The sequence below is a fragment of the Anopheles moucheti genome, chromosome 3 (genome assembly GCF_943734755.1).
Source record: "Anopheles moucheti chromosome 3, idAnoMoucSN_F20_07, whole genome shotgun sequence".
In the NCBI taxonomy this organism is placed as follows: Eukaryota; Metazoa; Arthropoda; class Insecta; order Diptera; family Culicidae; genus Anopheles; species Anopheles moucheti.
In genome coordinates, this window is record NC_069141.1 from 34,126,754 (window position 1) to 34,152,870 (window position 26,117).

Genomic DNA, 26,117 nt, shown 5'->3' on the forward strand with positions numbered 1-26,117 from the left:
CTCTTTGCGAGTGAATGCAATCTAAAAGGACACTGCAGGATGCACCAGATCCGAGATGGTTCGGTACGGTTGCCGAGATTTGTGCCAACTCATTCAAATCTGGAACGTGTTACCGTCTTTAACTCATGAAACATTCAACAGCAAAACAAAAACCAACTTCCGCCCCCCTAGAAGAAGATCATCCATATCAACGCACAGTGCGGAACTGCCAGAACTGAACGCCCCCAAACTCCATTCTTTATAGTGGTTGCCACAAATCAAGTTTCTTATTACTTGCAAATAATAGTACCGGGCTCGATTAATGCACAGCTCTGTCCGTACTGTCCCAGCTGCCGTCCTCTGCCCACTTGGAAACCCGGAATTACCGCATTCGCACACAAAAGGGTAACCCCCCATCGCCGGAGCACATGGCGTCACGCATCATTAATTATCCAATGACGAATGATACCGTCCATTCGATGGATTTGTGCAAAATAGCTCAACGAGATGGTATTAGCTGGTCCGATTGTTCGAAGCCGGGGCTGCGAACCTTCCCAATCCATTTCGGATCATCAAACCCGGCGCTGCATGTGTACGGTAACATCACCACCCCGTACACCTCAATCATCCCAGGCTGAGGAAGACGATCAGAATAAACATTATTCCAACGAGCAATCGTTTATCTTCCCTAATCGTAGCCATGACTAACGTATCACACAATCACACGCTTATTTGCCCACTGGTCGGGTCGGGGCTGCGGGAAAAGGTGATCTAGATTTCGGGCCTACAGTCTCGAAGCTTTTAGGTGTACTTTCAGTTTTTTCTTTCCACCGTCGAACAGCTCGCAAAGATGTTACGCACGTCCGGAGTCTTGGTTTGATGGACCAGAAAAACGAAAGCAGCAACAACAACCCGAAAAAAAAAACTATCGGGACGTCCCTTCCTAGAGGGAAAACGAGAAGAAGCAATAAAATTAATGGAGACTTATCACTTACTTCAAGTGTTCATCCCACAATCAGCTGAGATTGATTCCGATGATGGGCACCGATGTGGTATGCGGAGCTAGTGAAGTGACGCCCGATGTGACCATTACTCAATGCAGACATTCAGATTACTTAACACTAACGCGCGCTTCCGGGCATGGAATGGACTGCGCTTCAGCAAATAACTAGCATACCTCCACTCCGGACAGTTGGGAACCCCACAATGGCGACCATCTTCTGCTTTGTGGGAGATTATTTCCGCATCAATTCTCCGCTGCTATTTAGTAAACAAACTGAAGGGATACAGTTCACACACAACTTTCGAGTGCTATTCGATCACGCTTTACTGCATCCCGGTGCTACAATGGTGCGAGAATTTCTCATGCGCTTTTCCAGCTCGCAGAAAAAAGAACTCGATATGAGCAATACAGCCAATTTCATCGATGCTGTCATCGTAATCAGCGTGCAGAACGACGCAGTCACCAACTTTCCACTTCCGGTACAAAGTAACAAAGTAGCCAAGATACTTTCCTCCGAAAACGGAAAGGAAACAAGAAGATGCCTGCTAGCGGTTGGCGTAACGACGCCGCTTTAGATCGGAAGTGGAAATCAAAATGTAGTTCGATGTTTATGTATTTTGTATTATTCGTTCCATTCCGAAGCGGAGAGGAAGCACAGACTGGATGCGTACTGTGGCCTGCTGCTGCCAACACAAATTGCAAACTTTCCTTCGGTAGGATGGGAGCATTTGCGATGTGAAATGTTGCAACAGTTCTTTTACAGCACGCGGAGGTTACTAAGTTGTTACCCAGATGTCAAACTGTGAACCGTGCCGGTTCGTTGACAACTGTGTCAACTTTCAACTTAACGGTTCGATCAATTATGTCCATATCGTGCACAATGTTCCTTTCGAAGTTGAAACCTGGAATAAAAGCAGGAAAAAGTAAATACAAGTCGGTTAAATATTTTCAACGAAAACAAAATAGTTCAAAGCTATCGATTCGGTGGCTAAAATGTATTAAAAATTAAAGGGCCTTTCTCTCAGGGATTGCATAACTTTATTGCTTATATGACAAAGACAGACAAAATTAAATAGACAACGATTGTAGAATACAGGCAGTCCCGGGATTCGCTATTATAGGGGACTGCTATAATCCGGGAAAAATCCGCGTAACTCGAATTTCCGCGTAAGTCGAATCCTGGTGCAATTTCGTTTATACCTCAAAGTCACAGAGTCGACTTCCTTCTCTGGACTTAATTTTTTCACCGAATCAGGCAATTTTAAGAAAGAATACATTACAAAAACTTTGAAAGAAATGTTTTATGTGACAAAAAACGGTATTTTCGACCAATTTTCATCTTTTTGCTTAGATTTTGTGCTATAAACTAGCTCAGCTGTCAAATTTCCAAAAACCGCGTATCTCCGAATCCGCGAATAAGAAAACCGCGTATCTCGGGTACAGCCTGTACAAACCGATTAAATATTTTCAACGAAAACAAAATAGCTCAAAGCTATCGATTCGGTGGCTAAAATGTATTAAAAATTAAAGGGCCTGTCTCTCAGGGATTGCATAACTTTAGGCTTATATGACAAAGACAGACAAAATTAAATATGCAACGATTGTAAAATACTTCCTTTTTGCGTGTATGAGTACTTCTACAAAAAACTCCTAGAAACATTAATCATTGCATGACGTCTGTTTACTTCAACCGAGCTCTTTAGAGTGCCGTTGTTGCTCTTAGCCCAAATGAACCCAGAGTCATAGGTCTAAAAGTGAAAATCAACAAAAAAAAAACAACCACAAACTCCATCAATCCACATTCCAATTGATAAATATGCCCATTAACTTATGCAAGCCTTTATTTCGTCTCGAAATCACGTTCACGATCCCACACGAAATTGTGAAGCGTTGTGCCCAATAAAACTCGCAAACGGACCCAGCCCATGCCCAGCGCTCGAACCAAACCTACCGCAACTACTAAGCCTGCTTGACATTCACGCCACTTCTTGGCTCAAAGTACAACGAAATTCCATCCTTCGGTCGGGTGATGAGCTCGTGCTGTATTAACTGTTCCGCCCGTGTCTTTGCTGACCGGACGGTAAACCGACGCAGTATGGACGAAACGACACTCTTCTCCTCGAGCAGTGCAAACTTCTGTCCGATGCAGTTCCGTGGCCCGGCACTGAACGGAATGTACGCGTACGGGTGTCGTTTTTCCGTCTGCTCCGGCAGAAAACGGTCCGGGTCGAATTTTTCTGCATCGGGAAAGAACCTACGCAAATCGGGGGAGGGGGTGAGAATTAGTGGGTGAAACGCGGTACGGTCCCTTCCACTTACCGCTCGTCCCGATGCACGTGGTACGCATGCACACCGACAATCGTGCCGGCCGGGACGTGATAAGCGCCGAACGTAATGTCTTCGCTGAGCGTACGGCCAAAAAAGGACACGGATGGGTAGAGCCGTAACGTTTCCTTGAGGCACCGGTCCAGCAGCTTCATCTCGTTCAGATCCCGCATCGATGGGGCCCGGTTCGACTCGCCAAAGATCGAATCAATTTCCTGCTGAACTTGATGCTGAATTTCCGGATGAAGTGCGAGCAGAAACAACGCCCAACACATCCCAGCGGTGGTCGTATCGTGTCCCTGTGTTCCAGTGTTCCGTTTATTTTTTTTTTATGTACGGGAGCAGGATGGTTTTGGAGGACGGTAAACGGTGAAAGAAACATGAGCTCACGGCTGAAAGCAATGTCCTCACGGTGACAGTTGGTATGCTATTCAACTGAGTACCGGTTTTGCGGGCTGTCTCGTCCCCGGTGTCGTCACTCACCTCGAACATAAACGTGTCCACCTCTTCCCGGACATCGTCGTCACTGAGCAGGTTGCTCTGCTCGTTGCTCTGCAGCAACATATCGAGAAAGGCGAGCCGTCGCTTCCGGCCACTGTCCCATTCCTCCGCCCTGCCCTCGTTCGCCGGACGTTGCTTCAGCTCTTCACGTCGCTCGCGTATAACCTAGCACGCAAGCGTAACAGTGATATTTGCATCATTTAATGAGTTTTTAGTTACATACTATATCAGTTTCATCTACTCCCTGCTACCTTTCTAGAGTATCCGTGCACCTCGGCTACTGCTCTGTGGTATTGCTGGCCAGCACGCGACCTATTCCAGATAAAGTCCGAATGAAGCCAGGGCCTCACCACACGGTACTGTATCAGTGCGCTCAGGCTACGGGATGGGGTTTTGGTAAATCAGGTACATTAATCTTAGTTCCCTCACACCACCGAGTGGTACACCGGGCTTACTTACTCGTACACAGCCGCAACGTACGGATTATCCATACCACTAGTCTGTGCGTGCACCTTCACACCCATCGCCGTTTCTGTACGCGCCAGCAAACAAACAAACCAACCACCGACCCAGACCGACCCGAACCAGATGAAGCACAATCATCAGAAAAATAATAATAAAACATGACGTGTAAGTAGCTTCATCAGAAGCACCAGAAAGACCTTTTACCCATCGCCATCTCGGTTGTTTCCTTCCCCACAACTCAATTCCGGTGGTTCGTTACTCACCGCAAATAATATCCAGGGCCGCCTTCGTAATGAACGGGTACACGTTGATCGGTTGTTTGCTACTTCCGGCCTGTACCGACAGCTGCTCCACCAGCTGTGCACCGTGCTCGGCAAACACCTCACAGAAGCCCTCGAGTATGTTGAAGTGGAATGTGGGCGTTATGAGTCGTCGGTGCTGAAACCATCGATCATCTGTGGAGTTGAGAAATTTGGAGCCCACCCCGTACACGATGAACCTGAAGTGCTTCAAGTTATGCTGCCATTTCGTGGCGTGGGGGTTTACCTTTTGAGGTTAGCAGACCCTGACCAAGCCAGGCGGATAGGAATTTATACATCGCTGACTTCTCGATGTGCCGGCTGGAGGAGATGAGCTTCTCTACGTACTCCGCCTTGTTAATTCGCACCTCCGGTGTGAATCCGTTCCAAATCCGATGAATTCCCGGGTAGGCACGGGTGCGTTGATCAATGATATAGAAAATTTCTACAGCATTTTACACACACATAAGTATGTTTGATAAGTGTTTCCCCACTAAAGTAAAGCTCTCGCATACCTTCCGACTTTTTCCCAATAAAGGAGTGCATCGTACCGACCACCGGGTAAGCCTTGGGGCCAGGAATTTTGTCCATTACATTCTGCAGCTGGATTCTTTTCTTGAACCATCTCAAAAAGGGCACCAAAGTAAGCACTACCAGTGCCAACTGCACGAGCACAACCGTATCCCCGTTGAGCATTTTGATACACACCGCACTGTCAAATTGGTCCAATTTGGGGCCAACAATAATATTGATTATCTGCTTAATACTAGCACCGGTAGATACAGCTGCGTTGAGATAACTAGCATACCCTTCACACTTTCTTTGAAGAAGGTTGGTCTTTAAACTGCCATGCTCACCGACCGGCGAATGCACAGCAACTGAGCAACAATTCCATCTCGTAAACCCGTCTTATGGTAGATGATGATACGATTGTAAGTCATCGTGTACACCCTGACAGCAGTAGGTGATAACTTACACATCATAGCATCTTTCCTCTTATCGCTCATTCGCTTCTTATGACCCACAAACCAACAACTGGTCGCGTGTACGCTCAAAATGCTGAAGCAGATAACCGAATCCAACCACACAGCGTACAAGCGCCGTCGTGCTTCGAGAAGTTGAGAACCAAGCTGGATGTCTCGCTAGCAAACGCACGCGACGCATCTTCAACCCAAAGGTTCAAAGGTTTCGGCGGATGGTCGCTGGACCGCATTGAACCGGTTCGTTCGCTGGCGGACGTACCATACGGCCGGCAATGATTATGCATAATTCAAATGATTTATGGCGCGTCATTCAATGGCGACACGTTTGACCGTAATTTGTAACAATCTTCGCCATATTATATCACTGTGCGTAAACAACTCTAACGTATCGTTTGTTTGACGAAGGAATGCGGCTGTAGTGGTCGCTGAAGTTATCGCGAAAGACTTCAAAAAGAAAGTCCGTTCCCAAGGTCTGTGTAGGCTAGAGGTTGAGTAATATAGAGCAATTTGACAAGTAGCCAAAAGTTCGTTACACGTTATTTGACGTTTGGACGCCCTTTGTAAATTGTAAAACTTTGCGATATAGTAAACAAGTAGGCTAGACGTAAGGAAAAAGTGTCACTAATACCACGATAAGAGAGTGTGAGCGAGCATATTAAGCATCTTACACGGGCGATCAAACGTCAAATGAAATCCAAAATGGCGAACCCAAGATCTGTGTAGGATAGAGGTCGAGTAATAGCCAAGATAGAGGTTCGCCATTTTGGATTTAATTTGACATTTCGTCGCCCGTGTAAGATTCCTTGCGTCTAGCCTACTTGTTTACTATATCCCGATTAATCAACACAACTACACACAAAACATGTGAACGGAAAAGGGCGTCCAAACGTCAAATCACGTGTAACGAACTTTTGGCTACTTGTCAAATTGCTCTATATTACTCGACCTCTATCCTACACAGACCTTGGGCGAACCCCTATCTTGGCTATTATTCTATCCTACACAAACCTTGGCCTGATCAATAAAACTAGTAAATTGATTCTTAAGTTGTTTGGTCTACTCTACCGGTACAGCCATTTCTTGTGATGTTTTATACCATTGTGGATTTATCTGTTTTAAGGCTATGTTTATTTCAGTTCCTCGAGTGCTCCAAAAGCTCAGTAATCTTCTTGAAGATATCTATTCTCGATTAAATATTCTTTTTGCCTAACTTCTACTGCATGTGTGTTAAAACAAGTCGTGAAATTAAAGATACCTTCAATTCAATATCAATATCCCACTCCCAGACACAACCAAACCGGGACGGTTTACCGAACAGCACTGGCCATCGTTAATAATCGAAAACATGTCCCGGTAAAATGATGCAGCTTGTTTGCGGTAATCGCATCACATCCCCGACAACTCGTCGTGCCTAGCAGAAGCCAGCCGTCTGTACCGTAGGTGCACGTCGCTGACAGTTAAATGGAAAACCGTGTTCCATCATCGACGACATAGTGATGGAATCGTGGAGCGCATCCATTTTCCACCACCAGCAGAATGACTCGTTCGTCTCGTTTGAGGAGCAACAAAGCTGACAACGTTCTATGTTTGCCTCAAAACTGTGGTGGAAAATTTGGCCAAGCGTGTAAGCTTCACCTTATCGCATGTTTGTTTTTCGCCCTATTGTTGAAGATAGTCTCGAATAGCTGCCGGAGGGAAACATGTTGAGCGTCCCGCTCGTTACGTATTAACCTCACCGAAATCCATTTCTAATTGATGCAACTTCTCCATTATCCATTCATCGCTTCACTATCGCTTTTCAATTCCGTTCCCTTCTTTATGTATCTCTTGAGCATGACGGTAGCATAGCTTTTTCCATGTTCATTCTACACTTGCTACTGACTTCTCGCGCCATTAACAACTGCACAGCGAAATGGGAGAGCTGCTTCCCTGGAGCCAAATGATTTAACAAGCTACGGGCTTAGCACCACGGATACCGCATACAAATCGGCCCTTCAAAGCGGTTCTGTGGCTCCCTTTCCAGCCGACACTAATTTAAATGTTACTGTTTCCGACAGCATGTTTGTCTTCATTTACCAACCGGTGACCGGCGCACAACCGGATAAAGGCACCACCGTACACATCCATAATTAAGAAATTTAGTGTACCATATGCTGTACCAGTGGTTCGACACCATCTTCCGGAACTCCGAATCCCTTTGCCGGAACGCTTGAAGATGTCGACGGCAGCAGTCTACGAAGCGAGAACCGGTTGTGCTTGAAGTGTGCAAAGTTTACTCCACTTTCGTGCAAGGCCCACCGAGAGGCAAGCTTTAGGCACCGTCGCCAAACGGAGTGGCTCGGTTAAATTGTACATCTCACGGTAAAAGCCGCTTCCCGAAGCCCAAGACGGATGGTCTGATTGTGACAGATGTTTCCAGGGAGAAAGCCCACCAGCTGCTGCTACTTCTGCTGCTGCTGGTTCGAAAGATCAAGATTAATTCCAGCACCATGTACGGGAGCGACCCGTTCGCCAAAACGGACGGCCTGATTTCTTCTAAGTAGCTTGATGAAGAGGGCCAAGCGCAGATTGTTTATGTGATGACGAATTAACACTGAAGGATGCCTATAAATAATGGCCAAAGTAAGATGTGTTCCAAATATTAAGCAGCTCCTTGTTGCAAAATGATTTGTTTACTGGGAATAACACTGCAAGGGGTTGGAAAGATCGGGAATGTCTTAAGTAATTAAAACATTAATTTTATGTCTCATAAAATCAAATTCATTTTGTGACCAATAATTTGCAAATATTCGAGCGTTATCAGCCTAAGTTGTTTATCATTCATTTCCATATCTTTCTGCTGCATTTGGCAGATTAAAAATAAAACATTTCATTCCCTTTTCTTTATAAAACCTCCCCTTCGTTACGTTTCACGGATACACTGCATACATTCAGGCGCTTTCAAAGTTCCGGGCGCGTTACACACCCAGCACTTATAATTTAGTGAAAACGTTGCCATAAAAAACCACATAAAATTCTCACAACAGCCAGGTTCAACGGTGAGTTCCTGAACTCCATTCTCCAAATCTCAAAACTCCTGCCGTGAAAAACAGGCTTCCGTCTCCGTCAAGCGACACAACCGCAAGCTCATATTTTCAATGCTATACACACTCGGTCGAGCAGAAACGACTCTAACCGTGGTTCTTCTGATTCAACCTCAAACGTCTAGCACCAGAAACCATCGCACTATTTCTCACCGACCGTACACATTCGCCTGTGGTTCCAACGGTCAGAAGAGCAATTGGGCACCTCGCACCACATGTCCCCTAACAGTCCCCTAACAGTCCCCAACCCGTGCACAATCGTAACCGAAAACTCAAGGCTAAAAATTCGGTTCGTATTGTTTTGACTTTTGCATTGTCGGACCAAAAAGCGAAAGCTTAGCAGCATCCGAATCAAAACCATCTCCGTAACACTTCCTGCACTCGACCCCCGGCCCCCCCCCCCGGGGAACTTTGCTCGTATGCTTGGTGCAAAACCGCCGAGGACAATCATTGAAATTCATTACGCAGTAATTTTCCAAATTTTACTGCGATTCCCACACCGAGCAGCAAAAGTTCGGCCTTCGAAACCCTTTTCCGGGTGAACCGTTCGTCGTTCGAACCGACGGAAAATCCGCACCAACGATATGGTAACCCATGTGCAAAACGGTTTTCCCACGGTGAGCTCCCATCCCTTCGGGGTGGAAAGGGAGCCAACAATTTAGAGACTCGAGAAAGGCTATAATGGTTTAATTTACGATCGTCTTCTCGCTATCGCTAGCGCTCGGTGCAGCGCCAGTGCAGAGGAACCCATTTAGAAGCGAAGGGTCCGCGTATCGCTGTGTGGCTCTGTGTGGGAATGTATTGTAGAACTATTCGACTGAGAAGCTTTCCCAGCGCGTACACATGGAAGACAAAACGGTTCGCCACGTCCCTACTCCATACCAGCCAGCCAGCACCGAGCAACGGAAGCTCGATTGTTCTAACAAAAGGGATTTGGAAACTTTCGCTCCTAAAAAGGCGCTCCCCGACACCCGGACGCCATAGGGAAAGTTTAATTTGCATGCCATCGAGTGGGTCTCCTCATTCGGAAAATGTCTATTGACAGCCCGCTCGAACGAAGGAGCACCGGCGAGCAGCGGCACGGTTTGTATCGTGCCCATCTTCAGGGTCGGGTGCGGCACATTAAGAATATTAATTGAATTCAACGATTACGATTTATTTCAACCCGAGCTCGTACGCCCAGCGCGGAACTAATGTCGTGCCAAAGGGTTCCTAAATTAGCGAAACTCAATTCATTATGATGGCGTTTTCAATTTCGCTCCATTTCCGATGCAGATGACTCGCCGGGCTCGTGGGCATATTAATTTCGATGTAATCTGTTTAAGAGTCTGGAGGAGCCGGAAGGGCTGGACACGGTGGGCTGCAGCAGTTTCACAGCATTTACATACACGCACCGTAGCCAATATGCTGCCGATTGTAGTAATGACTTTCCTTGGGAGAAATACATTAATAGAATCATGTTTAAATTCAATCAGTACTGGAAAAAACGGAACCAAATTACGTGTGCTTCAGCAGAGACAAATTGCTTCTCGTGGACAATGGAGAGCCGTTTAATGGACCGTATTTATTATGATCCAATTTTACTATTAATACCTTAGCTTGAATGCCTTTTTATAAAAATTCCCAGGAATGTATCATTCGGCAAATTAACACCAACAGCTTCTTAAAATTGAACTGCGCCTACTCTTCTTTAAAACGCCCAAAAAACTTTCTATTGCATACCTTCAGGCGCGGTATAGACAAGTCATAAGCTCAAAGCAGGCTACCAAAAGAAATAAATCTTTTTCGTGTTTATCGGCACAAGAACCTCAAGAGATCTAACTAAGGCTGCCATTTGTGGATTTTTTTGACTTTATTTGCCCATACCGGGATAATCAGGCCTTCGTACGGGGTGGATTAGTTTAGATGAAATTTTGGACCGTCGATGTCATGTGAAGATCAGCACCGCTCCAAAAAAGAAATATATTATTAAACTAAGTATGGGTCATTATCATCAAATTTTCCTCACGTGATCTTTTTTTCTTTTGAACGGCCTAGTCTTATCATCAACTTATTTTACCACCTAGTCGGATAGTCAGTCCTCGCTACGGGGGATTGCTCCGGATGGGATTTTGGACCGATCCGTTCGTGTAAAAACCGGCCCCAACCCACCTCGCGAGAACTTAATAAGACAAGCAAAACGGTTTGGCCATCATCCCTGATGAAAAAGAAAAGCTTTATAAAGCTAAATACCAATCGAATTTCTCCACTCTCCACTCCACTCCCGCAATCAAGGTATACCACCATTCAAATAAAACACTACATGCAAATTATGATCAATAACCAAGTGCTTGTTCCCGTGTACGCATTCCACCCAAAGCTACCAGCTTGTACCAGCTACAAAAGCAATGCAATGAATGTCCAGCAGCGATGAAACGGGTCGAACGTTTAACACGTAAACGCACTTCCGGCGAACAGAAACATTAGCACGTAATTGGTGAGAATCGCTATAATGATGGTGGTCATTATACGGTTATCACGGTTTTCCTCGCCCACGAACTGTCAACTGTGAAGGTATGTCGCATTTTTCACTGACAAACTTCTGACATGACATGGCCAGCGTTGGTGGTCGGTTTCCAAACCCATTCCACTGACTAAAGAGTTTGCGGCAGCTGAAGGAAGATATCGAACATGGCCGGTGCTATTGGAGAACATAATAAAATTGCAGCCATACGCCGTCTGATAAACAATTAATTGAACTGTGCAGTATGTAATACAACATTTTATAATACCCCCAGTAAATGATGCTAAAGTTTAATAACAAAAAAATTGCAAAAAGAACAACGATTTAATCATCCCGCCGCACACAATCCATCAGCGCGTTGTTTAATAAGACATTAGAAAGTGAACACACAGATGACAATCACAAAACGCACGCACCAGACCGCAAAATATGGCTTATCATTTCCCTTGTCCATAAATCATCCAATTAAGACATTCATCGTCCCGACGCGAATCAGTGTGACGGTTTTCCGTTTTTTTTATTGCGTCGCTTGTAAACCACCCCCGATCCTCGCGACACCACACCAACACCACAAACAACACGAAACGTAAACAATTTTCCGTCCACTTTCACGGACATTCTTGGCGAACGAAAGTCACCGCACCGCAACCGAATGACCGCGCTCAGTACCGCCCATCAAAACCCGGTGAATGGCCTATATCCAAACTATAATCATTTCCGGAAATATCGCCCCGCTGGCCGGGGCCCGGGAAAATATAAATGTGACCGGAAATGTGGAACGTCGTGGCCGGCGTTGGCGTTGGCTTTTGCCGAAGCCACCACTTTATGATGATGCCCGGGCTCAAAAGGAACGAATAATCCTTATCGGGGCAAAAGACTTACCACTTGGTCTGTACTTTATGACTCTCGTTTTCCGGTGCCGGTGAAGCTGTTTGCCGCAAACGCATCCAAATACACACACACACACATTCACCGGAATGGAACTAATAAAGAGAGCCATCCCTTGATGAGGGAGCTTTGTGTCGATTTTTCTTATTTTTTTCCACCGTTGTTATCCGTTCCGCTAGAATATCCTGATCGTAACTAAAGCGCCTATCAAAGCGAATCGCCGTAGATGAAGGGAAGAGATTCGGCAGATAGGGACAAAAAAAAAAACACACACATTTCGGTAATATTGAACCCGTTGTCTAATCGGGGGAAGAAGTATTTACTGGTGCACACCAGCACAAAGGAAGCCCCTATCGGCAATAAAGCGAAAGGAGAAATCATATTTCGCTTCACCACGCTATCTGCTTATCCGCACGCACTGTATCACTACCGGATGGGACATATTTTACGACATGTAACAAAATGCAAAATACAATCTGATTTATGTATGAGCTTAGCCATTTCTTCCTACTCATTGTTACAGCGTATGAAAAGCTGTTGTGGCACTGCTGGTTTTACGATATTTTTGTCATTTTTAAACTATCACAATGTTTTTCTTTTCAGCTTTTTCGGGAGTTAAAACATCAATACAAAAATGCTTTTACCAAAACACCCAGCCTGGAACGAAAATTATGTTATTACACCCGAAAGCTTAATGCATTGCCTACATTTAGGCGCTATCCATGAACAATAAACCGATTGCTTGAAATTCCACAATTATTTTTAATTATTCTAAACACGCAATTCAATTATTTTTATGATCGTAATAATGAAAAAAGCATAACTCAAAATGCTGTTGCCAAACAAATCTGGATGGTAATGTTCCTCATGCAAATAATTATCAGTGTGGTATTAGTTAAATATTTTACAACCATAATTAACCCCACTTGCACCGCGCTTGAGCACTTATCCAAACATGGCAATGCAGGTTGCAGAGTAGAGATTGTAAGCTCTTACGAACACTCTCGTAACCCCATTACTTTCAAATGGTTTATTATCGGTCTAGTTACCAGGGCAGCGCCTGCTTGGTCTATCGCAGCTGGTCTGCTCATTTACGCTATTTATCTTGCGCATACTACCACAGCGCCAACAAAAAACCCACCCGCTGCGGGATGTGCACCACAGCCCCGCGGTCAGCCACGGCGTCAAAATGTGGCGCGAATCTTACGCATCCCGCATTCGGTACTGCAACTGACGTGCGAAAGGAACCTAACAAAAAATATACGCTTCACCATTCTGTTGGATTTTGTGACGGGAAGCGACTGGCGAGTCTTCGTCAGTCTGGATAATGTGGAGGAACTGTGATGTGTTTCGCTATTTTTTTGTTTGTTCTCTTATATACGCACTATCCCAATAATACGCGTTTGACCCCTTGCGCAGCAGGGTGCCAAATAGAGCAGTGCCCATCCCCAATGCCCATAAACCAACGCCCGCTGCGCGAGGTGACGGTGACAATTGATGAACTTCTGCCCTGTCAGTCGAGCGACGGGAGCAACCGTCGCTTGTCGCCCATGACCCACAAAAATGGTCGGACACATGTTTTAAGGCCTATGGAGCATCGCATCAAATGGGACGTGCAATGGATGGGCCGAATATGCTGAAGAAAGGGCACGAAAGGGGGGGGATTTTTCTGCAACCTTCTTCCCAGGAACCACTATCGCTGAAACTATGCCAATCTCGGTGCCGCTTCCCCTCGGAGGGAGGTCGTAACGTCGGGCTGACAGTATCATAAATCAATCAGTCACATGCTTGGAATAATTTATGTTACTACTGCAATGATTTTACTCACAGGCACAGTACCGTAACCGTAGCCCGGGTTCGCACAGACCACGGATCACACGCCTGATGGATATGCGAATGTGTAAACGACTTCTTTTTTCGCCTCTGTTCGCCGCTGCCTTTTTCCGTATGATTTACATGTTATTATGGCGAGCATTTTTCTCGCTCGCTGCTGAGCATGCAAAAATGGGTTTGATTGCAGGTTTATTACACAAATTCACAGTTTGACGTGGGAAGGCAGCGGTGGTCACTGATTGACAGATGCAATGATAAACAATAATCTTGAAAATTATTGCTAATGTGGGAGTGATATCATGATGGATAATCTATGCAACAAACAATGAACAATAGCATCAATCACGTTTGATCGTTTGTTTTCATTCATTTGTACGTCCATTTACTTATTAACTTACTTAACTTATTATCAGTATTTAGTGCCAGTTTTGGAAATTCGTAAAGAGAAACTGGAAAGGCTTAAAATTATTTTAAATTAGTTACACTTATTGAACTATATTAGTCAGTGTTTAACAACTGTTCCTCTTCGATCGCATTGATAAAACTACCAGCCAATAACGTTCTATTTCGTCCAACATTCAATCACGCCAAAGATCCAATAACGCTTATCGAATCAAGCTAATAAGTCACATCCCGTCGAACTTAAGGCTACAAACGATCCCTTTCTGGCCAGCAGATGTTCACCAGCAAAGCGGCACAAACCTGCCCCGAACGCCCACGGGATAGCGCCACGGTTGTAGCCAAATCAAACACCAACCGGCCAACCGAAAACAGTATGGCCCCGTGCGTTCGGTGGTAACAAAAGCAGGAGCCGGCCGCTTACGTTATTAGCCACGATCAACAACACGGAGCCCGGCTGAGCCGGCTGCAACCAGGCCCTCGTGCTTCGGAAACAACCAAAGAGTCATAAAGCGAAACAGTGGCGATTGATTGCATTTCACCGGCTCGCCTGTGGCAAGGTTCACCCGAAACGTACGTACATGCATTCGTACGGTAGGTTAGGGCGGCCACTAGTACCAGTGTGCCTTTGTTTGTACGTTCAAGGCTATTCGCCAACTCCCGGAGCTTGTGTTCGTGATTGGCATAATATCCGAGAGACGAGCGCTTCATTTCGCAACAATCGACTTCGGCCAGGGCTGAAACCATTGTCTCGACCGTATCGGGACTTTTTTAACCGTGGTACAGGACTGCCAACTAAACTGCCTGGAACTGGCCTGGAAGCAACGAGTGTTCGCTCGGATATCAGGTCAGCTCGAAAGGAAGTTCATACTGAGTTGAAATGAATAATGTCGATAGAGCGAGTGCCGAAATTTGATGTAGAAATAATTTAAGGACTATATCAGATTGATCACACCTGAACGTTGGGCAATATGTACGCGCCTAAATGTATGCAAAATGTTGTATGAAAAGCAATCCAGCGTTGACACTAGGAATGCTGGCATCATTTCCCGAGCTATGTGTATCAAAAGCTGAATAATTCTAACAGGATGTTTTCTAGGCACTGTGAATGCTTAATACGTTAAAGTAAAATTATGCAGAAATTTGAAGTTAACACTACCAACTCCTAGTGTGTTATCATTAACCAAAAAGACGAAAGGGACAAGATCCGCCAAATCAGTGACAGACAAGAAAATTGTTTAAACGAAACTCTACTTTCCATTTCAGATATATTTTCAAATTTTTATTAAAATTTTTCTATAATTCTACTAAACCTACTAAACCAAACTCAGTACTCCAACGTACCGATGGTTTCCAATATGGATGTAAAATAAATTACCTCACGCATCGCTCTATCCTTTCGAATCTGTAATGTGGCAACGTTCCAGTAATTATCCTTATGTCATCCACACATTTAATTACACGGAACCTCTTCAATCGCACCATCATCCGCATGCACTCTTGCTGGCGAAGCGATAACCTAAATAAAACACCCACACACATATATACCCACACTTCAATACGGGCGCATAAACGCACCGAACCAAACGAACGGTCCCAAAATCAACCATGCTAGTTCGTCGGAAAACAACGCCCAATACAATCACATGCCGTTGTACGGCCTATGTCCCTTTCGTGGAGGCTTCACAACACGTCCGAACGAACGCAGTGGAACGGAATATTACTATCAGCTTGGTCCCCTCCGTCCACGCTCAAGAGTCAAATCAAGAAGGCCCGGATGCGCCCGGGCCCACCCGGGCCCTGCCAGGCACGTACGAACCGGCACACACACGCCCATGATAAACAACAGATATGTTTACTTCATTATGGAAATTATGCCCTGGCCGTGCATCCTCTCGCACAAACTGAGTGACCAGCGAGGAGTACCCGGAACGACCATCAACGAACGACCCATTGTGTCCTTGCGTCGTCCTTCGTGATTCGGCTCCCCCCAATTCCTGCTGACACAAATTGGTTCCCTCAGAGCTCTCCCAACATGGGCTCTAATCATTCAAACTGTACTACAATAGCATCCCGTCTGCTGGCTGGCCCACTTGCAGGACCCGGGGAAAAATGTCCCCAGAACCGCCGCACGCCAAAAGCAGCTGAAACTGTGTGATGAGATAAATTCAATCATTTAATTGAATTTCCGACATGATAATACTTCGGGGGTGATTTTTCTTCCGGGCCATTGGTGGGGTTTCAAGGTTGCAGCAACTTTTTCGGTCCGACTTTCGCATGCCCGGGGGTATTTTGGGAAGGAACTCTTATTAAATTAGAGTACCAGCGGCATGCTCGCCCGGTTAGCTACAGTTACTTTTTTTCATCTCATTTACCAACGAGTTTGATCTTTACCATGATAAGAATAAATTACTACAAATCAAGTAATATAAAAGCATGCTCCTTCTTCCTATTCCGCTTGATTATACGTAAGCTTCGTCGCGTGCACTTATTTCTCTTTGCATAAAATGTTGTAAAAGCTGCCCTGCCCTCAAATGATGACGGGAAAAAACACGCGTCTTTGAAAAATCATGATTAATTGGAAAGGTTTCCGAGTTCAACTTCCTTAATCCCACGACCTGAAGCCATCGACCACGGCTGCGAATGCTCATGTAAGCCGTGTGTCCTGCATTACTAATCACGATCCACCATTCTTTGCCTGCCAGCATATACCGAGTCTCGCTGTTCATGTAATCACACCTTCCAACTACGGAACTTCAGCCATTTTGCTCATCAGCCTCACCGAGCAAGGATTACTTCATCATGTCTCGGAGCGAAGCGAAAAAAAAACTAGCCCCGGCATCCTCCCTAACCGCCAGCTCGTGCTCGTGCTTCTGGAATGGATGTGCAAAATGAGTTGTAGGAACGAAGATAAAAACCAGATGTCCACCGGATTATGCATCCCACGAATAAAGGCGGGCCCCCATTATTCGCATCCCTTTTCGCAAACCCCTCTGCCCCGGAAATGCTAACACCCATTTCTGGAGCATCATCATCCCTTTTGGCCGAACGAAAGGAAACGAGTGCCATCTCGTCTCGAGACATTCGCCAAGGATGGTCGGTCCCCGTCGTGAATTCCCCTCCGCCCGATCCCCGATCGCCAGCCAGGGCAGTAATTTTCGACGACATCATCCAAATCACCATCCCACCATTGACGGGACACTGGGCCGGCAAACGATGCTCCATAATGAACTACTACGGCGGGGAGATCGTGCACCGCCGAAATCATCTCTTCGAACACCCAACACCCATTAAGCAAAGTGAATTACCGAACTTACTGCAAAAGATTCGCCACCAGAGACAAAGGGAGGCCTACTCCAGGCCTAATTCCAGGCCACGCTAAGGCACACGCGAAATATGGCCGTCGTTGTATCACGCACCTCACAACAGGATGACACCAGTCATTATGGTGTCAATGGTTTATGACATGTCAATGTGAGACGATTCCCTGCTTCGGGCCGGCCAGTCTCATCCGTTTTTTTTCCAAGAATAGATTAAAATCGCGATTTGTGAGCATGGTTGTGGAAAAAAAAAACGTTTCCCGCTAGCCATCTGGGGTTTTGTGGGCTGTATTGTGTGATGAAATTTTACACTGACTTTTACAGCCCATTAACCGTAGCACCCGGTAGCCAGCAAATGGGGTGTATGTGTGTCGGGCTGATCGAAATGCGGAAACCGCGAAAAAGCGGAAGTTGTCCGGTGACTGGATGCGCACGTACACGACAATATTTGCAGTGCAGTCGTAAAATGTGCTCAAATAATGTGACACTGGTAGGGCGTGTGGTGATAAATTTTTCAATTTGTCGCATGTTTTTTTGTTTGTGCTTTGCTTTGCCCTCCATTCGCTCTAGTCGGGAGCAAAGGATGACATAATATTTGTTTCTGGTGACCTTCGGCCGGCGTTCCCCCCCCGGCGCGCGCGCATCGTCAGTTCGTGCTGATGATAGTGAATGTTATACGGTCTTTTTAAAAGTTTTAATCATCATTAACGCCTCCGAAATGACCCAACACAGTGGGTGAGCCCGAAGAACATCAAAGAGCTTGTTAATGGATCAGTAAGCATAAACGTGGCTACCGAAGTGCGTACTGTAATGTAAGTACCGTAAAACACCGTAACCTGCCAGGACTTCCGTTAATGAACCGGCATTGTTTAGTGCAAGTGTTCTTTATTAAAAGGGTTCAAGAAGTAAACCTTGTTTAACTTTTAACTCCTCCGTAACTGATTCATCTTTTAATGGCATTTATTTTAGATTTCTGGCATCATAATTTTAATGGCTTCGTTAGCCAGATTTTTAGTATACTATTTTACTAGTTATGCTCCAAGAGTATTGTTTTAAAATTTATGTCTACCATTTCTTGTATTATTTTTCCATAACCAATGTAGCTGCAGGAAAGCAGAGCGTTAGCTAGCACAAATCCATCACAAACTACCGCTCAACGCACTTCCCTGCAAATAAATCTTCAGCGTTCGTTTCGATGCCAGAAGTTAACCAGATGTTTGCTTTTCCACCGCGATTGGCCTTTTCAAGATTTTTTTTCCCCCGACAGCCACCCAATCAGCAGTTCAGAAAATGTTCCCTGACCGTTCGTTCGAGCGTGCCCATGGAAAACTCCTCGTAAGGAAAAGAAAAATCTTGATCCAAACTTTCAATCATAACAGCTTTTTGTAACTTCCTTGTTAGCGCGGGTGAAGGTGGAAAAGTTTTTTTCCCCCACTATTGCTTCCCATTAGCTGCACTGCAAGGTGGTAACGACGGTTGCGATGGTTTATATGCGATAACAGCAACAGAAAATCTCATGTATTTCAACTCGAATCTGCACATCGTGTGCCGTATTGCATTGCATCAAGTTAGCACTGCGAAACAACGTAACGAGCACCGTAACTGGTCGAATTGGTGGGAAACGTTCCATCGATTTACTTCAGTGTTAATTGTTTCACCCAATTGATTCGTTATTAATTAACATCAAATGGGCTAAATTGTGCAGGATGATCGGGTGAGGTAATTATAATAAACCGTTCGAATGAACCTGTGCTTTGATCGGGATGGAATAATAGACTACTCCCGGTACCGTAACTAACAAGCAGAGCAACAGTGGCAACTACGAGTGTATATTACACACGAAGGGTGGTTGTATCGTTGCCGACTGGAAATAATTAGACATGAATAAATGTGCATTTTTTTATTTTTAATCCCTGGAAAACATTTCTGATTGTTTGATGCCATGAAAACTGGTATTTATTAAATGTTCCTGTTAATGATGATAATGTAGCAGCAAATAATAGAAAATATGCACCTCACGCTTTGTAGCAGTCGCTTGATTATAATAATTACAATCGTTTGATATTACTGGTAAGTATGGATTGTGCATTGCGGATTATAATGAGCATTGTAATCATTGGAAGCATGTAAAAACAACTACAAAATGAACTATTAGCATGATGTAAGGAAAAAACAGACATTACACCTTCATTGCAACATACCGCGACTATAATGTCTGGTAACCAAAGTTTTATCAGATTTTTTAAGTACAAAGTACGTTCCTTTTTCATATGTGACGGAACCATCTTAGCCAGGTTTGAGAGGATTTTAAGCGCATATTTGTGAAAGGACTACAAAATATGAATTGAACTCTATATCGTACAGCGAATAAGACTCACAATTTACTTAACAGGTTAGCTGAAAATTGGGCCTGACACATATATGGCGCTAGTAGATTGCCATCCATATCATTTTCAGTTTGTACCAACCTTGAAACGAGCTCTGCCAAAATTTGACAGCATTTGGACAATAACCTAGTGAGCTAGAGCATTTTGTGTTCTGGGAAATCATGGTAAAGAAGGAATTTCACGAATTGATAAAGTATTGCTTTTTGAAGGGGAAAATACAGTTGAAGCCAAAAATTTGCTTGATGAAGATTTTTTGGACATTGCTCCACCAAAATCAACCATCAATTATTGGTATGTATGCTTAATTAAAATGTGGTAAAATGAGCCTTGAGGACGATGAACACAGTGGACGCCCAGAAGAAAAACATTACAGAAGAAAACATTTAAAAAATCCACAAAATTAATAAAAGCAACCGTAATGTGAAGTTGATCGAGATAGCTGACACCCTAACGATGTCTAAGGAACGTGTTGGACATATCGTTCACGAGTATTTGGATATGAGAAAGCTCTGTGCAAAATGGCTGCCGCGCGAACTCACATTTGACCAGAAACAACAATGATTTGATGATTCGAAGCTGTGTTTGGAGCTGTTTGAGCGAAATAAATCCGAGTTTTTGCGTCGATATGTTATCATGGATGAGACTTGGATCCAATACACTCCAAAGTCCAATGGAGAGTAATTCGAGTGGACAGGACGCGATGAACCTGCTCCAAAGCGGGGAAAACGCAACAATCAGTGAAGGTGGCCTTGGTCTTCAGGTGCCAGATCTGAAGCGTAAAGCTCTGTTGACAAATAGACACACAAAAACTATAGAATTCACCACTATATCCAAGCTTGCATTGCAAAACACAGACAATCCACCCAATATTTCAGCTTCAAACCTTCCTTGCATAAAATCCGTTATACAAGAAACAGCATATCTTCCGAGGAAAATTAGAGAAAATTTATCAAGTATGAGCATTTACGAACATTATTTAAGACAACTACCACAACCGAAAATATGTACACAATACTCGTCCAAAAATTGGAAGCAAATATGGAGAAATCTACACAATAGTAATATGACAAGCAACCAGAAAAACCTTTACTTCTATTTAATTCACGGAAAGGTACACAACAATGAAACACCTAAAAAAATGAACATTAGAAACTCGGAACTATGTGAAAAATGCAATGATATAGAATCGCTAGAACATAAATACGCAACTTGTCCCATGATGAAAAAAAAATTGGGATTTTTTTCTAAAATTTACCAAACAATCAATTTGTACAAAAACTCAAAGCTGGGAAGAACTAGTTTTCCCTGATACCACCAAGAAAAGAGCGATTCTCAAACAATTTATTAATTACATAAATGCAGTTAATCAAAACCCCGATGTAGACATAAGTGAGGAATTATTAAGTATAGAATTTTAGACTAAGAAATTTCATATTGAAATACAGTTTTTGTTTAAATCTATAAAAAAAATCAGTTGGCAAGTTTATGGCGTCAATTTTTTTTCGTCAATCGGCTTCAATTCGGCGTCAATTCGTCAAGGAAAGACAATTAACAGCGACACGTATATCAAGTTATTGCAGCGTTTGAAGGACGAAATCGCCTAAAACCGACCACATTTGAAGAAGAAGAAAAATTTGCTTCACCAAGACAACGCTCCGTGCCACAAATCAGTGAAAATAATGGCAAAAATTCAAGAACTATGCTACGAATTACTACCTCCTTCCCACCGTATTCCCCAGATCTGACTCCCAGCGACTATTTCCTTTTGTCGCATCTCAAAAGGGATGCTCGCTGAGAAGAAATTTTCGTCGGATGAAACGAGTGATCCCCGAAACTGAGGCCTATTGTGAAGCTTAGGACAAATACTACTACAAAAATGGTATCGAAAAATTGAAAGTATGTTGAATAAAAACAAACTATTTTGCAAGAAATTGTGTTTTACTATCATAAGCCCAACAATTATCAACCCACCTGTTATCTCATCAGAATGGCATCGGACATATTTCAGGTCGTGAAGTTTTTCTAGGTCATCCCCATGGAAAAAGGGATGATGGTACGTTCTAACTAACGAAGTTAAGTTCGAACTGTAGACATATCGTCGATACTAACTTTTTTTTTGAGAAAGTCATTAGGAGTGACTAAATATTTTAAGGAACCTTCATTTTATGAAAATTGGGTAAAAATAAGACTTTCTGAAAATACCTCAATCAGTACTTGTTAAGTAACTAATATTCCTAGCAGAAGGGTATAATATGCACGTAAACCAGAATCAAACTCCATGTTTATCAACAGTATCAAGAGTGCTGTTAAATTAAACTCTTGTGATTGGCAATTAATGTGCGCAACGCAACGTCACCGTTAGTCAGCACATAACCGCACGCTTTGAACAGTCTGGTACAAAAACTCTATTGAGTTTAATAACTTCCACTCGAGCGAGAAAAAAAAAGCGCAGATTAGATAACCCTAACATTAATCTGGAGCGATTCGCACCAAACCCACCACACAGCGTGAGTCGTCAAATGCGAATGGGCCATCACAGCGTATCATGACCGTTCGCTTGTCCCACAACAAATCTCACACGCACACACACGCAGATAGCCGCCCCCCCCGCTGAAGTTCACAGCAGCCCTGCCCAGAACCGGTCCAGCAGCAGTTGCAGATGATTATCGCGCCAGCGATCACGCTGCGCACTCACGCAAACAAACGTCAGTCATCCGTCAAAAGCCGAAAGAAAAGAACCGTGCGTACCGTGTGTGCGAACGCCGGTGTCCGAAAGCCCCGGTTCCCCGGTAAACAAAGACGCGCATCCGCAACGATGTCCGACCTGACGACGGTTTTCTACGCCACGGTAGCAGTGCTGCTGCTGGTAATGCCCGCCCTACAGTGGCTGATCCGGCGTGCACAGATGAGCCAAATTTACGACAAGATACCCGGCCCGAAAGCGTACCCATTCGTCGGTACGCTGTATTTGTTTTTCGGCAAAAAGTCCCACGGTAAGTCCTTGTGGTTCTCTCGGGTGTGGCACCCCCGGGGGGGGGAGAAAGCATCAGTTCAAACTAATCCGCAGAGTGATGCGTTCGCAGAGATATTCACGCTGATCGATCAAAGAACGCGCCAGTACGATGGAATTCATCGCATCTGGATGGGGATGACGCCGGAGGTACGACTGAGCCGGGCGGAGTACGTCGAACAGATCATCAGTGCGAGCAAGCACACGGAAAAGTCCAACCTGTACCGCTTTCTGGCCGACTGGTTGGGCGAAGGTTTGCTCACATCGAAAGGTGCTGTGTTTCTGTGTGGGGCTTTGTGTTTTCCGGCCCGTCTTCCGCTAACTGCTGCCGTCTTCGTTGCAGGGGAACGTTGGTTCCAGCATCGGAAGCTCATTACACCGACCTTCCACTTCAACATTCTCGATGGATTCTGCGAGGTGTTTGCCGAGAATGGGACCGTGTTGGTCGAACGCTTGCAGCAACACGCCGACACCGGCCGTCCGGTGAACATCTATCCCTTCATAACGAAGGCCGCACTGGACGTAATTTGCGGTATGTACCAGCCGTACCGTACCGCATCCAATGCCGGAACCCTTTGTACACTTTTCACCATATTCGCTTCCCCCAGAAACGGCCATGGGCGTAAAGGTGCACGCGCAAACGAGCGGCGAAGACAACGCGTACGTGAACGCCGTTTACGAGTAAGCCGCACCCGATGCTACATCCCCACGTTTGAGACACTAAGCCTAATGAGCTGTCCTGGCTCGTGTGTGTGTGTTTCCTTTTTGGCAGATTAAGCTCACTGTTTCTCGAGCGGCTCATACGCCCCTGGCTGCATCCAGAGTGGACATTTAAGCGTTCCGCACTCGGCAGAAAGCAACGCGAGCTGCTTGAAGTGCTGCATGGCTACACACGCAAGGTGATTGCTGCACCATTCAAGCGGTATCAATTAAATAGAAAATCGGTCTCAACCCGCCATTCTCATCCTTTCCACGGCAGGTCATCCGCGAAAGGAAGCTAGCGTTGCAACAGAACGACCACGAATCGCAGCAGCCGACGGAAAATGAATTCGGGCGCAGAAAACGATTGGCATTTCTCGATCTGCTGCTTCGCAGTGCTACCGATACCGGCCTCCTCACCGATGAAGACGTCCGCGAAGAAGTCGACACATTTATGTTCGAAGTAAGGCACGGACGGGAATGAAAAGATAACTTACAAACCGTACCGTTCCGCTTGCAATGTTGAACGACTTGCTTTACACACACACACACAGGGTCACGATACGACGACGGCCGGTATGAGTTGGGCCCTGTTTCTGCTCGCCCTCCATCCGGAAGTGCAGGAACGAGTCCATCAGGAAATTGATTCCATCTTCGGCGGTAGCGACCGGCCGGCAACGATGCAGGACCTGAACGAGATGAAGCTGCTCGAACGGTGCCTTAAGGAAACACTGCGACTCTACCCCTCGGTCGCCTTCTTCGGGCGCACCCTCAGCGAAGACGTTACGCTCGGCGGGTACCACGTCCCAGCGGGAACCATCATAGGCATCCACACGTACAACGTGCATCGTGACGAACGGTAGAACGGTTACACCTTCGGTTGGCTGCTGCTAATTTTACAATTGCCTCGTTTCTTTTCCCTCCACACCGGCAGATTCTTTCCGGATGCGGAAACGTTCGATCCGGATCGCTTCCTGCCGGAAAACAGTGAACGACGGCATCCGTACGCGTACATCCCGTTCAGTGCTGGACCGCGGAACTGCATCGGCCAGAAGTTTGCGCTGCTCGAAGAGAAAAGCCTCGTTTCGGCCATACTGCGCCGCTTCCGGATCCGCTCGTACCGGACGCGCTCGGAGCAGCTAATCGTGAACGAACTAATTACCCGCCCGAAGGATGGCATTTTGCTGTACCTCGAGAAGCGTGGGCACTAGGATCGATTGAACCCATCCATTGCCGTGTGTTTGATGGATGCGCTTCGCGCTGTATAAAGCACACCCAGACGCTCCGGTTTGCGCTCCCAGTGGTGCCGGAATTAAGTGATTAATAAAGCGCATACCAGCTTTAAGAAAGAGGCTACCAATCGTACCGTTGCATCGCAACGACAGCTGTGAAGCCGATAATCCATCGTGCATTAAGCAAATAAAATATTCAACGTCGTCCCGCCATCGCCACGGTACACGGGCAAGTTAATTATTTCATTTTCCCCCAAACCACGGCACAACGGGGCACCGTGCAAATGCAAACATCCCCACCCGGCACCGATGCAGACGGACCGATAGACGGAGATAAATAGATGGCATATTCCGTGTTCCCTGCCCTACCCATTCGACTCTACCACGTTGATTATTCAATCCATTTCTTAAATTTGCATTGCATCCGATTCCCGAGGGAAAACGCGGCGTACACAGTCGTCCTCGGCAGCAATGGAACGGTAAACCTGCACGGGAAATTCATCCGAAATGCAAACAAATTGTGATTGCAAAAGCAGAACGAGCAACAGGGCAGCAAAAATAAGCACCACAACACTGCAACAATGCGTGGTGGCCGATGTTGTTTCGGTGCCCCGGATGGGGAGGGGGACAAAAGTTTGAAAGTCAATATACTGCAGCCGCGACTCGAAGGTGTAGCAGTGGCAGAGTTATGCTCGGCAGTTGATAAGCAAATGAAAAACATGGAACGTGGAAACTGGTAGGGATGGTTTTCTCCTGAAGCAATCAACTTTGTTCAATGCCATGGCAGGTAAGAAAATCGGGTAATTTTTTAAAGGGTTCGTTATTATAACTATTTGATTGAAAAAATGATGAATATCAAATAACAGTAAAGTTTTCTTTACGAAAGTGATTCAGATTGGTTTTGTGCTACAAATTGCATTCATTTGCTCGATCGTTACACACTGACATACAGTTACGAAGCTTTTTGGCATGATCACTGGTGAACAAGATCTTCAAAAACAACATCAATCTCCCTTTAGGATTAAATTGTAAGGAGTAATTCCTTTTTCGAAACCTTCCAAACATTCCTCCAGCACAACAACAATAAATTACCGTTGAAATTTTTCTTCCATTTCCACACCCCTTTTTCCATCCCTTTTTCGGTTGAATAACAATAGACGCACAGCGTGATGTGTGTATGTGTGTGTGTGCGGTTGCGGTGCTAAGCA

General features: G+C 45.2%; 2 protein-coding genes across 2 annotated transcripts; one reads left to right on the top strand and one right to left on the bottom strand.

The window, feature by feature from the left end:
- Window positions 1-2,784: 2,784 nt before the first annotated feature.
- On the bottom strand, window positions 2,785-5,415 carry LOC128305304 (cytochrome P450 4C1-like). Its single transcript, XM_053042686.1, has 8 exons — window positions 5,088-5,415; window positions 4,820-5,017; window positions 4,537-4,728; window positions 4,268-4,340; window positions 4,060-4,186; window positions 3,791-3,973; window positions 3,302-3,606; window positions 2,785-3,236 (listed from the first exon to the last, which is right to left on the bottom strand). Exons 1-8 carry the CDS (start codon window positions 5,266-5,268, stop codon window positions 2,942-2,944), a joined length of 1,554 nt encoding a protein of 517 aa, XP_052898646.1. The 5' UTR covers window positions 5,269-5,415; the 3' UTR covers window positions 2,785-2,941.
- Window positions 5,416-22,699: 17,284 nt separating this feature from the next.
- On the top strand, window positions 22,700-25,172 carry LOC128303394 (cytochrome P450 4C1-like). Its single transcript, XM_053040332.1, has 8 exons — window positions 22,700-22,961; window positions 23,052-23,249; window positions 23,322-23,510; window positions 23,587-23,659; window positions 23,751-23,877; window positions 23,958-24,140; window positions 24,232-24,536; window positions 24,612-25,172. Exons 1-8 carry the CDS (start codon window positions 22,784-22,786, stop codon window positions 24,886-24,888), a joined length of 1,530 nt encoding a protein of 509 aa, XP_052896292.1. The 5' UTR covers window positions 22,700-22,783; the 3' UTR covers window positions 24,889-25,172.
- The last annotated feature ends 945 nt before the right edge of the window (window positions 25,173-26,117 follow it).

Bases quoted from the DNA above. Each gene is read 5' to 3' on its own strand.
- LOC128305304 (XM_053042686.1), bottom strand. From the start codon at position 5,268: ATGCTCAACGGGGATACGGTTGTGCTCGTGCAGTTGGCACTGGTAGTG. The intron at 3,607-3,790 runs GTGAGTGACGAC...ACTGGAACACAG, and splicing joins TGGACACGTTTATGTTCGAG to GGACACGATACGACCACCGC. The intron at 3,237-3,301 runs GTAAGTGGAAGG...CGATTTGCGTAG, and splicing joins CACGTGCATCGGGACGAGCG to GTTCTTTCCCGATGCAGAAA.
- LOC128303394 (XM_053040332.1), top strand. From the start codon at position 22,784: ATGTCCGACCTGACGACGGTTTTCTACGCCACGGTAGCAGTGCTGCTG. The intron at 22,962-23,051 runs GTAAGTCCTTGT...ATGCGTTCGCAG, and splicing joins TTTCGGCAAAAAGTCCCACG to AGATATTCACGCTGATCGAT. The intron at 23,878-23,957 runs GTGATTGCTGCA...TTTCCACGGCAG, and splicing joins TGCATGGCTACACACGCAAG to GTCATCCGCGAAAGGAAGCT.